This window comes from Haliotis rubra, unplaced genomic scaffold (genome assembly GCF_003918875.1).
Source record: "Haliotis rubra isolate DU_JTF1 unplaced genomic scaffold, ASM391887v1 Scf50, whole genome shotgun sequence".
NCBI classification, from domain to species: Eukaryota; Metazoa; Mollusca; class Gastropoda; order Lepetellida; family Haliotidae; genus Haliotis; species Haliotis rubra.
In genome coordinates, this window is record NW_025767191.1 from 201576 (window position 1) to 215283 (window position 13708).

The 13708-nt window shown below is 41.3% G+C and overlaps 1 protein-coding gene across 2 annotated transcripts in view; it reads left to right on the plus strand.

Annotated features, from left to right (window-relative positions):
• LOC124291836 (myosin light chain kinase, smooth muscle-like) overlaps positions 1–4534 on the plus strand; it is a 94209-nt gene extending 89675 nt beyond the window's left edge. For both annotated transcript variants that reach the window (XM_046728906.1, XM_046728907.1), the window contains 2 exons: positions 445–468; positions 790–4534. In XM_046728906.1, coding sequence (XP_046584862.1) covers positions 445–468; positions 790–920 — 155 coding nt within the window. In that variant the 3' untranslated portion in view covers positions 921–4534. The remainder of the gene's footprint in view (positions 1–444; positions 469–789) is intronic.
• Positions 4535–13708: the final 9174 nt, after the last annotated feature.

Sequence of the window (13708 nt, forward strand, 5' to 3'; positions counted from 1 at the left end):
GTCTCTCTCAATCACTGTCTGAGATGTATTCATCATAATGATGACCATTGATTGAATGTATGTAACAGTTACAAAGTATGCAAACACCACTACAAAAGACATATGCACTGCTGTCGGAAGACATTGAAACACTACGCACGGCTGTTATCAGCATCACGAATAGATATGGGAATACATCAATAGTGGGCATTTCTTATAAAGAAATACACAGCTGCCAACATATTTCATATTCCTAAATGCAACACAGTATGATATTTTGAGGCGTTTACTCTGCGCTGCCTATAAGATTGAAAGTAAGAACTTTGCATATATCATTAGAGCGAATAGAGTGTCTTCCTGTAGAATGTAACTGTAGACTCTGCCAAGCCCTGAGGGGCTTCCTGATATTGCCCAGCGGCACTTCTTGATTGATTTCATTAAGTGTTCTGTTCTTTTGTCTTTCAGCTAATAAAGACAACGTGAAACGAGGTTAGAGTTATTACCTTTACTTTTTACTGATTTCACTTCTGCCTTGCTTCCAGTTTGCAAGTCTCGTCCATTAAGGTGTTGTTGTGGTACAGAATAAATGTTTAAATTCTTAACGTGAAGTACCGATCACAGAACCTACTTGAATAACTTTTACATAATGTTTATTGTTATCTGTGTAATGTAAAATGTAAAACAATAGTTGTAATTGTAGTTTTTAAACACTATTGTGACGTAATGCTCAGCTCATCAGCATGTGTCTCCTGAATGCATGAGTCATAGTCATATCTTTGCATATAATTAGCAACCGTTCTTATGTTCCAGGAACTCCCAAAGACCATTCAGATTCTAATTCGGGGAGGACATTGTTTGGCAGCTGTTCTACGAGCTTAGTGTTAACATTAATATCATTATTGACAATAAGATACAGACTTGAAGTGATGGTGTTGAGATGATTTGGGAGACTTGTACCGTGTTGTAAGTAAGCCGAGTTACTGCTACATTTATCATCATAGCACATGTACATTCCGTTCGTTTCCGACCCTTGCAAGGTGCATACCTCTCTCTTGGTGGTAAACACAGGTTAGTGCATTTCGACTATTAGAACCCATCAAACGGGAAAGGAATGGATCCAAAATTACGAAATCGTATCAAGAATCAACATTAATGGACTCTGTCGATAGGCAAAGAGGAATTATGACAAGGTTCGTCTATTGTGGTTGTGATGGTGGTGCTGATGGGGGCTGTGGATGATGGTGAAACTGACACGACACGGCGGGAGGACATCCCGTACAGGACGACATCAACAACGGTGAAACGACGCCCAGGGATACCAACGCGTCGTTTGTGTCCAGTCGTATTTCTAACTTTACATCCAATGGATACTGTGTAACAAAAGACGTGTTTCAAAACAAAAGACATGTTTGTACATAATGTATTACTCGAGGTGGAGAATCTGCCTGTAATACAAGAAGGTGATATGCGGGTGAGATGTAGTGATTGATCGTTGATTGTAATTCTATATTTCTACACAGTGAGGACTATGCTTGTGATGTACGGATTGCTACTGTTCTCAAAAGAAGAACTAGGGTGACAATGTATCACCCGAGTGAGACAGCTGTAATGATATGTCCATTATGTCTGGTCAGAGGAGCTGTTCGTGACTATGTCACACCCGTGTTAGACAAGTGTAATCACATACAGAAGGGCGCATAACCTCTCCCCTTTCGGAAATAACGCAACATGCAAGGGCACATATCTGAAGGTGGTGTACGACAATGGACATAGGGCATTGGAGCACCACCGGCCCAGTGTCCGGTGTTTGAGTCTACTGACCAGCGGTCTCTATTATTGGACAGGCGTCATTCTCCCGTTGGGGAACCAGGCGGATGAGAAGAAAGGAACTCACATGTGTATAAATTTATGTTTCAGTTCAATTGAAAGTTTCTCAAAGTTTCCTGTTTGAAACAAGTAACCTGACAAGTTGACATATTTCTTTAGGTTGCAGATTGTCCATCGACCTACTGATGTTAATTTTGTGAATGTTTTCAAATGTGCATGACTGAATAACGAGTTGACACGCAACTGGTAACCAATGTTGAGGGTAACATGTACATTTATATATTTGTTAATAATCTTGTAACATGGAGGGTGCTTCAGGGGAGGGCGTGGTTTCCCTGGGGTCCGAGCATATCTCTAACGGGACAATACATCCTGAGTTCTACCGTCTCATTTTAATAATTTAGGAGGTATTTGGAGTTGTGTGAGTTATTTCGTCTTAATGAAAAAAGGCCTTTTAGAGTTTATTACAAAATGTCAAAGTATTCAGAAGTTCTCAAATACCCATGTTTACACTACAACAATCCCCCGAATGTTGGTACCGCTAGGAAGCTTCCGCACAGTGGGGCGACATGTGCAGTATCTGGTACCGCTATGTTTTAACAGTTAGAAGAAAATATTTCATACCTCATAAGTGTATCTTTTTACTTCGTGGTAATGCGTGTAGGCATAGCAACCGATACATTTTGAAGTGTATGCCTCGGATGTTATTTATGTATCTATATATATAGTCGATGATCGTTTGCACATATTATCATTTTATAACCATACGTTATGCCTCGTTCCCGGCGTTGTTCCTGAAGACAGCCGGTCGTCGGTTGTGTCTCAAATGAAGCTGTCATAAATCAGAAACTTATAAATTCTTTGGAAGTATACATTTGTAAGCAAATGCTTTGAGTCTGTTCACCTCGCGGTTTGTGTGGGGAGGGCATTGGAATGGATAATAAGCCGTAAAACACTCGACAAAATCACTTTTGTCGTTTACCCTTGAGTTTTCGCACTATTGGAGAGCGTCTGGTGTATCTCATACACTGTCGATCATTCAATGTAGTGGGCGAACTGAGCGCCATGTGACGTCATTACCTTATTTCCACATCAGTAGACGCCGGCCGCCTCGGTTAGGTTTAGTACATTCCTAGCTGCATTCTGCACTGGCAAAAAACCAAAGATGTATGGGATGAATATTTTAACAGAGAACAGAACTGCTTTCCGCGATTAGAGGTGTCTGCTGTCGTTAAAACCTAAGCCTTCTATTTTTCTTTTGATGTTTGGGCGTTAAAGTACCCATGGCCAGTAATAGTATACTCTTAAGGCAAATACGTTTCCACGAGGTGAATCTATTACTGAGGCCTGTCTCTGAAACGTGAGTAAAAGGTGCTGAGCGATCGGGGATATGAACTCTTAGAGACGGCCAGTGTAGATTTGGACATAACTTAAGCGGTTAGATTCCGGAGGTCAGGTCATTCTTGTGACGTAAATATACCCACACGTTTCTCAAGTGACTTTTTCTGTTTAAGCAATAAACTCCTGATATCCTGTATTATACCAACATGTGCACAGACAACCGGCAATACGTGCCCATAATCTAGTCAGTTCCCGCATCAACCTCTCTGATCTCTTCCTACCATGTATTCTGTGATGATAAACTAGCCTTATATCTGAGAACGGGTGACACAATGTAATCTATATATATGTTTGAAGATCTTTTCGACAGTTGTGTCTGTTAATACAGCTGTGTTACATGGTGTATGTGGCAAGCAACAGGGTGTTTCAATATGTAAGAGGCAAGACACCGGGTGTTCCAATATATATATATATATATATGTAGTATCCCGTTAATGTAAGGCCACATGATGTACCACGTTCTCACCACCAACCTTCCAAATGTTTGTTTAGATGTTTATTAGCTAAATGTTTTGTACTTTCATATTTCAGTCCAATACATATGCGAGACATAGCAACATCATTGGATATGGAATAAAGATCAGCTTTCCAAATGAAATGATCAAAACATTTCGCATTGCTGTGACGTGTGATGAGAACAAATGCTTTCATATGTGATGAGAACAAAAGATTGTATTTCATGGGGCCTACAGTGGAACGGGGTCGTTGCTAACGGTGCAAGATGATATCGTTAGCCGCTACATATGATTAATACGACATCCATCTGTTCGTTAGAATGATCAACGTACAAGCGCCATCCAACACTTGATCCTCGTCTCATAGCACAACTTGCAGTAACCCTATGTGTATCCCGGGCCTGTTCATTGCTTCGATCATTGTGTATACAAAATCTGTATGTTTTTTATTTCTTAATTGTTATGTTTACATAGTTTTATATTTATTTTCACATTTGTTTTAAAGATGAAAAAGAATATTTAAATATGGGCGTTCCGTAGTCGTAGCTGATTGAAGTAGGAAAATCTTGTACATAGGTGATCACCAGTAGTACTGTGTAGTTAAGCTGTCCAAGTAGTCCAATTACACTAGCATTGTTTGCACATTTGAGGAGCTCTATCCGTTATGTTCACGGTACATTTCGTTAATTCGCACTGACTTGGTAGAATGTGATCATTTTCTTGTTCAGACAATCTTGTGTTGATTCCTAGTAGTGAGATGTACGACATGTCCATGTCTGTCAATCATGTTGTCATATCTCTACAGATCATTGTAAATATCCTCAATCATTCTTCACTCACAAAGAGATTACCAATAAAGTTTTTTGAATGAACAACGTATCTGTAGTTGTGTCCAGATAACACCATAAAATTTGGTGTCTGTATTTCACACCATGCCCTATGTTGGTACTGATGGCCACGGGTATGTCATCTGACCAAACGCGCTCGCTCATTCCTCAATCTCATTCGCTCTTTTAAGAGGCGGTGGGGTAGCCTAGTGGTTAAAGCGTTCGCTCCTCACGCCGTAGGCACGGGTTACATTCCCCACATGGGTAAAATTTGTGAAGCCCATTTCTGGTGTCCCCCACCGTGATTTTGCTTAAATGTTGCTAAAAACGGAGTAAATCCATATTCAGTCAGTCGCTCTTTTAAGGAGAGGGCGTGGTTTGATTAATGAGTGAGTGAGTTTGGTTTTCCGCCCCGTTCAGCAATATTCCAGCAATACCACGGCGGGGGACACCAGAAATGGGGTTTGATTAATGTGATGGTTCTTCTGAATGGAGTTTGATTAATGTGATGGTTCTTCCTGACAGAATGTAGTGTGCCTCATGATAAAATCAAGGTTTTACATATGCAGGGCATATTTTCAGTGTCAATATTGATGTTCATGTAATTACCAAGATTCTGGTAAACAGTTGCAAATAAGAGGAACTTACAAATGTCAGTTTTGCATCCGAAGGATGAAATTGTCCAATTTGCGATTGTTTTCGGTGCCTGGGGTTTGGTACCTACCGATGTCTTGAATGACATAGAGAGAGTACCTGGGTTAGCTGTCCGGATCACAGCCCTTCTGCCAGTCTGGGTGATGCTGAAGGCGTCACGTGTCACCAGACGCCGCCTGTCAAGGAAGTGCAAAGTGAATCGGGGCTTATCTGTAATCATTACACGTGTCCAGCGATATAAAAAGACGCCAGTTTCCTCGTTGTGAACATCAATGGCGTCTGTTGGCAATATGACTCTCAGGCGCGTAGCAAGCCAATTTTTTTCGTGTAAGCCCGATAGGTTGCAAAGCTTTATATTTAGGTAGTATTGAGGGCTTGTCCAACCTTTTTAACAACAAGTATGTGTAAGCCTGGGCTTTTTTCATAATGGTAGCTACGCCCCTGGTAAGAGTTGGTCGTTGAGGTAGGAGGAGAGCTACATAAGAACGAGTTGTGATTGTCAGGTCCGTAACCTTTACTTTAACAGCCTCATGTAAGTCTGAAGCAACTTGTTCTCTGTCAATGCTCGTTCGATTTCATGCATCCTGGTTTCGGATCAATCGACCATGCACTCTTGTCATTGGTCTGGGAAGCCCCGAGCGGTGTCCTTCGTCAACATTTAAGGTGTGTTGCTATCTCTTTCGCAGTCGGCTTAACTGACACTTAAAAATGGAAGGTATAGACCACTGCAAGCTGACTTTTGTCCGTTTCAGCGTTCAAATAGCCCGCAGGAGCCCGCTTGCAGGAGCCCTCTGTATCGCCAGTTAATACACAAACAATGAATGAATTCAAGTAAATAACAGCATGATAACCTGAACAAATAAGATTGACAGACAGAATGTTCCTCAGTGATTGATCGGCCTTTCTTAAAAGTGTCAAAAGCCATGGCCTACACAACACATACGTGTCTGACGCTGGTGCGTGCTGCGTGTGTAAACTATAGCATGTGTTCTGCGTTACGATTTTAAGAGTAAGCGTTCTTTTATGGAATGTTTGCCAAGTGTATATGAATCACAGTTATTGTGAAGATTTACAAGATGGAACTCAAATGTTAACCCGGAATCAGTTCGCAAAAGAACTCCGGGCGAAACCAATAAACAACAAAGAAATGTGATGTTACCAACAATTGTATTCTACATCAACCAAATCAATACACAAATCAATACACACATCAATACACAAAACGACAGATGCACCAATACAGCAATATGAGTAAGTGAGTGAGTTTAGTTTTACGCCGCACTCAGCAATATTCCAGCTATATGGCGGCGGTCTGTAAATAATCGAGTCTGGACCACGCAATCCAGTGATCAACGGCATGAGCATCGATCTGCGCAATTGGGAACCGATGACATGTGTCAGCGAGCCTGACCACCCGATCCCGTTAGTCGCCTCTTACGACAAGCATTGGTCACTGAAGATTCATTTTAACCCGAACCTTCACGGGTCTACAGCCATATGAAATAGTGAGTGAGTTGATATCGGTATCATTCCAGCCATACAGCGACGCGACCACGTTTACACATGTACACAAGTACAAGGTAGATGTACTTGTGTGTAAAAATGGCGACATTCAATATACAAGAGCAGTGATTATAGCAGTAAAGTCGATGCTCGCAATATTTACCCCTCAGCAATAGTAATTAGGTTTTTGGCAGAGTATCCAGGGATATAGAGTGATCACACAAAACGTTGGTCTCCCAGCTTGAGATGTCATGTGAGATGAGAGGTATAGCGTTAACTCCACTTATGCATATAAGAACAACATGCTAGACAATTCTGTACATTGTATAACACTGCCTCATAACAATATGACTGTATACCCATACACACACACTCCAGATAACATGTGTGCTGGTTTTGTCCAGGTAAATATAAAGCGTCTGGCCAAACAGATCCTCTTGATTGTAAAGGAAAGTAATGATTGAACTATTATGACATGCATCAGGTAAACAGTCAAGTAATGGACACGAAATCTAATCATGATAGCGCATGTGGTGATGTTCGTTGACATTAATAGCTATATTCTAAGTTAAAATTACGTCTGCTGTGCAGAGATTCTGTTGGTAGTAAACGTCAGACCAACGAAACATAATCATGAAGATACAATTATTTCTATTAAAGTATTTAGGGAGTAGGTTTTAAAGCCTAATCTATCTTTTTTCATATTGAATATTTTTATGTTGAAATATTTGCACTAATGTTCCATATTTTTCATATGTCCAAAACAAACACACCTTGGCTTCTGTCCCTTGCAATATGGCGTCACTGGTGCCAACTGATTAAATAATGGCATCATCAGAGTTTACAAATTCTTGTATCTCTCTGCACAGCCTACTTCTTAACTCCCCAGATGCCACAAGGACATATGTGTCCGTCCTCTTCAACCCTCACTTTCATGTCGAATAAAATTCAAAATACATCACGCATACAAATTCACTTCGCGGTTTTGAGTTCTGTTTGACATTACTGTTGTATCATTCACAAAATCACGTTTCACGAATGTCGGGTTTTGAGACGCCTTGTACATCATCTATCACTCCTATTTTAGCATGGTAAGTCTGGTAGCCCTGGTAACTTTGGTAGCCCTGACAATAATGGTATCTCTGGTAACTTTGGTAGCCCTGGCAATAATGGTAGCTGGGGTAACTAAAATATAATTTGTAGTTCCCATTTATCAACAAATAACCATCACCGGCAAAAAAGCCCCATTCGATTATGCGTACAGCAAAATAACTGTGAAGTGTATATGATTTGATCAAAAACAAATCGTAATGACACCAAGTGTTTGCAAAAAGAGGCAAATACAAAATGAACGCAATGAATAAATCTGTGTATGATGCATGGTTAGCATAAGCCATAAGAACTACTGCCGGTGTTTTTACGGTAATAACATTTTTAGAAAAAAGACGCATAGCTGTTAAAATTTCTTCACACTTTAAGTGGTTATGTATATGTGTAGTGCTGAATGTTTGGGCTGATGAAAGGAGCGTGAGTGTTCTTGGCTGCTGTGGAAATGAGGCCATGATCTTGTATTATCCGAAAAGAGGAAACGTGTATTACCCGTCTTTACATGTACACGTGACTACACCAACTGGAGTCTCTTCATCTTCAACACTTCACCAACCTTAATATCATTAACTTTCTCCTCACATTCCTAAAAATTGATTATCAATTTTAGGAATAAAGTGTGTTATTATTGATAACTTTGATATTTATGAGTAGTTAGTCTTGAAGACGTTGATTTTTCCTTTTGATGAGGACGATAATGTTATTGTCGCTTCACATGTTTAAGGAACAGAATCAGATATCAGACATACTGGTTTGTGTATGGAGAGTGGGCGACGGTTGGCCTGCCTGAAGATGAGGATAATAGTATACAGGAGAGACGCTATTAGTCACCACTGGCTACCCCTTCACTTGTAATTCCACCCTGGTGGGACCAATGCTCCATCGGTACCATATCAATGTCAGCTTGATCAAGTTACGCCTTGTGTGTGTATTACGAAACTCAATTAACAAAACAGAGTAATGCAACGGATCGAAAAATTAATTTGTGATTTTAGAAAAAGTCTTTAACTGTTCGCATCGAGCATATGAGAAATCCATCTCCTTGGCGCCAATGTTACATCAAGGGATTTGAGCCACGCTCCTCCCTCAGCACGGTTTTAATGAGACGAATAGTAACCACAGTGTGTTTTATTGATATGTCTGAATTATAGACTGGATAAGTAGCTCCGTAATATCTTGGAGAGACGCTCAGTGTAGCAATGCGATTTACAGAACATTTATCAGAATCTTTGGGGATAGCAATAGTTTGTGATCATTTTAACAGCAGGATATGCACAAATTTAACACTTAGATGAACGTTAATGTGTGGGTATGCATGTGTGAATAATGATCCCTTAGCATTTCAAAGCTAAACTTCCTTTCGTGTGAGCGGAATCATGTGTAACTAAATAAAGTCTAGATGTCTCACAGTTGAACTAACCTTGTTTGAGGGGATTCATGTGTGACCAAATGAAGTCAAGGTGTCTCACAGTTGAACTGACGTTGTTGAAGGGGGGATTTGCGTTTGGCCAAATGAAATCAAGGTGTCTCAGAATTGAGCTTAGGCTGTTTGAGGGGATTCATGTGTGACCAAATGAAGACTAGGTGTCTCACAGTTGGAGTAACGTTGTTTGAGGGCTTTTGTGTTTGACCAAATGAAGTCAAGGTGTCACACAGTTGAACTTAGGTTGTTTGAGGGGATTCATGTGTGACCAAATAAAGTCAAGGTGTCACACAGTTGAGCTAACGTTAGTGTGGGTTCAAATGACGTCTAGGTATTTCACACAAAGGATTTTTAAACATATAACAACAATATTTGTCTGGACAGCAGATTGAGATGTTTATATTGTACCCATGAGGGGAATCGAACCCTGGCATTTCACGTGTCGAGCGATCTCTTTTCCCACGAGGCCACCACTCATAAGAGTATGTCTGGATGGCCATTAATGGGGATTAGCTTTCTCGATTGAATAAATATCTCGGCATTAATGCGTCATTTATAGTATGTGTATAATTTCGAAATATATTTTATGCAAAACAAACTGACGATGCTGTTAATTGTTGTAGGAGCATGACAAAAGATGTTTGTCTCTAAAAGGCGCTGCAATGCCTTGGTAGGGCATTGCAAACCTTATCGTTTTATGATCCGAACACACCTGTGAAGGTGCTCTCTCTTGAAGTACATACCATTTCAGCCTTGTATACCGTTGTTTGCAAAGGTGATCGTGTGGTGTCGTAAATACGATACATCTTTGTTTGAATGCTTTGAAACCAAGACTTATTTAGAACATGTTATCTTCTCCTTTTAACGACCATGTAGCACTTCAAACAACCGATTCCGTCAATGTGTTTAAGAGACGTATGGAATCCGAATCATAAGTGGGTCGAACAAAATTTCACCGCTGGGTCAGCTACTTACCGTCAGACATGGGTATATTTAGATGCAGATATTTCAGTCTTACTTGGACACATGGACACAATGAGACAATAGGTGTGAATAAACATTGATATTTGTTACTGATGGCAACAGAATGCCCCGACATCCGTGAATCATATACATCCCTGCAATGCTGAATAATGGTATTATTGAACAGGCAGCTGATACACAGAGATAGGATCCGACCAGCAGCTGATACACAGGGGTAGGATCCAACCAGCAGCTGATACACAGAGATAGGATCCAACCAGCAGCTGATACACAGGGGTAGGATCCAACCAGCAGCTGATACACAGAGATAGGATCCGACCAGCAGCTGATACACAGAGATAGGATCTAACCAGCAGCTGATACACAGAGGTAGGATCCAACCAGCAGCTGTTACACAGAGGTAGGATCCATTCAGCAGCTGATACACAGAGGTGGGATCCAACCAGCAGCTGTTACACAGAGGTAGGATCCATTCAGCAGCTGATACACAGAGATAGGATCCAACCAGCAGCTGTTACACAGAGGTAGGATCCATTCAGCAGCTGATAAACAGGGGTAGGATCCAACCAGCAGCTGATACACAGAGGTAGGATCCAACCTGCAGCTGATAAACAGGGGTAGGATCCAACCAGCAGCTGTTACACAGAGGTAGGATCCAACCAGCAGCTGATACACAGAGGTAGGATCCAACCAGCAGCTGATACACAGGGGTAGGATCCAACCAGCAGCTGATACACAGATATAGGATCCAACCAGCATCTGATACACCGAGATAGGATACATCCAGCAGCTGATACAAAGAGATAGGATCCAACCAGCAGCTGACAAACAGAGATAGGGTCCAACCAGCAGCTGATACACAGAAATGGGATCCAACCAGCAGCTGATACACAGAGGTAGGATCCACCCAGCAGCTGATACACAGAGATAGGATCCAACCAGCAGCTTACACACCGAGATAGGATCCAACCAGCAGCTGATACACAGAGGTAGGATCCATCCACAGCTGATACACACAGGGGTAGGATCCAACCAACAGCTGATACACAGACAATGCAGCAAGCAGGTATATCTATCAACACGTACGTATACGTACGACGAAATATTTTTAACGTTTCGTCTCAGTAGATTTAAGACGACCGTTTATAAGGTCAAACTGGTTGTTGGAATTGAAATGAAACCTCAAAACGAATTGTACTTCTACCATGAGCAATAGACGGCTGATTAAAGTCAGACGAAATCCATCATTCAGCATCGGCTATCTCCCAAGAGTATTTGATTTAACATCAAATGGAAGCTATCTGAAATATTTCAAAACTCAATTGACTGGGAAATGTGGCACAATTCTGTTAGCAAAAGTTAGTATGCTATCAAAGGAATATTTGAACTTTCTAACCAAATGGATCAGGAGCCCCAGATATGATGCGAATGCTTACATTAAAATAGGGAATGAAATAAATGTCAGTCTGAGACTGGCTGTCTGAGCCCCTTGTACCACGATCTCTCCTGCTGTTAACAGGTAGCTTGACATTCCTCTTAAAGGTCCACTGTACTGGGCCGACATTAGCTAGATCCCCTAGATGATTGTAACGCATTCACACAACCACTTTGTCCGTTCATGACAACCTGCCTCTTTTCTCAAGTGGGCGTGCAATTGGTAAGATTCATACTGTTCGTTCTTCAGATTCTTGTGGAACCCCCTTCCATTACATCGACAGTATTCCATGTACTTGGGGAATGAAGGGGCTGGTGAAGTCTGCGAGCTTCTCAAACGCATCGTTAAGCTCTCCGGATTTCTCAAGTAAAGCAATACCCTTCATTTCCCACTGCATGCTGGAAGCAAGTCCCAGGAGGGACCCCCGGAGTGGCGCCATATGATTCTGATAGACACGAGTGGTTTGCACTGCCCGTTATATGTGAACGCTACAGGTACGTTAAAGGAGTTAAGGACACCTGTTTCCCTTAAATTTATGTTACTAAGGACGCACGCTTCAGCCATTACAACACTGGTCACTTCGGTTAGGATGGATTCGACTTATATTGCACACTAGCGTAATTTAGATGTTGTATTTATTTATAAAGTCAACTTAAACAGATACTCTTACCTATGATTCCTGTCATTGCGATACCTGGTAGAAACACGAGGTACCGCCCATCTGATTGTGTTGGGTGAGCCAGGGATTGTTTATGGAGACGAGAGTGCTACAACTGCCAAACCAGATATTTTCTCAAGTACATGTATGAGTTTAAATATATTTACAAAAAACTCTTTGCACTCTTTTTGTGGGAGACATTTTCTAGACTGTCTGAAGCATAGAAGTATTTTCAAGCATTTTCAGGGACTATTTATGTTTTTTCAATGAATCATAGTATGTATAGGTTCACATACACTTCCATGTACAAGAGGTCACGGAGACGTTCTGTGCCACCTTGAAGGATATGCAGCGGGCCAAGGTAAGACAAACATTCACCTGACTCCACGAAGGAACATGTTGATAAAATACTTGGAGTGATTCGGGATGACCGACACCCGACCATATGTTGAATAGCCAACACAGAAGCCATGAGAGAAGTTGACAACATTCTGTGGAATGAAACTGGTATGACAAAGGTTTCAGCAGGCAGGATTCCAAGGTTTCTGGGGCTTCTTGACGTCGTGTTGAAGCAGACCTTGCTAATGTTGTAGAACAGTTTGTAACCATGGATTCGTCTGTGTCACCATGAGGCAGGGGCTAGAAAACCTCGGCGTCTAGTCGGTTTTCCGGATTTCCAAAAGAATTCTAGTAGACTGTACACCAAAAGGCCTGACCATGCATGGAATTTATCAACAGGTGTATAAGGATATCCAGGCAGACCGCTGGATAAACTCACTATTGGTGTGTTGTTCCGCCAGAATAGAGTGAGTGAGTGAGTTTAGTTTTACGCCGCTTTTAGCAATATTTCAGCAATATCTCGGCGGGGGACACCAGAAATGGGCTTCACACATTGTACCCATGTGGGGAATCGAACCCGGGTCCTCGGCGTGACGAGCGAACGCCTTAACCACTAGGCTACCCCACCGCCACCGCCAGAATAGAGTTCTTACAAAGGCGGCAATGGATAATTGTCGTTTTAAACTCATGGAATATCCCCACTGTCCACTACATTGGGCATGGTCAGATTTCTACTAGTAAATATAGTTGAACGATAAAGTAATTCAAAGCATGATGACATCACAGCTGCTTGGAGAACGACCAAGAGGGAGCCTTCTATAGTGACACAATAGGCGTGTGGACCAGTTTATTATCAAAATCAGTCCGATTCATCATTGAAATGATGTAAAATAATGAGTTTCCTTTGCTACGTTTACAAGAACGTTGATACATTTCATATAAAACACACCCAACGTCATTACAAATTATCGATCTGAATAATTTCAATATTGCTATAAATTCAGCGTTCGAAATCTGTGAAAAACGTCACTCCCCATTAATGTCTAATCATGGGATCAAACACGCGGATGAACTAATGCCTAATCTTGTACAGTAACTAAATGTAACTAGGTAAAG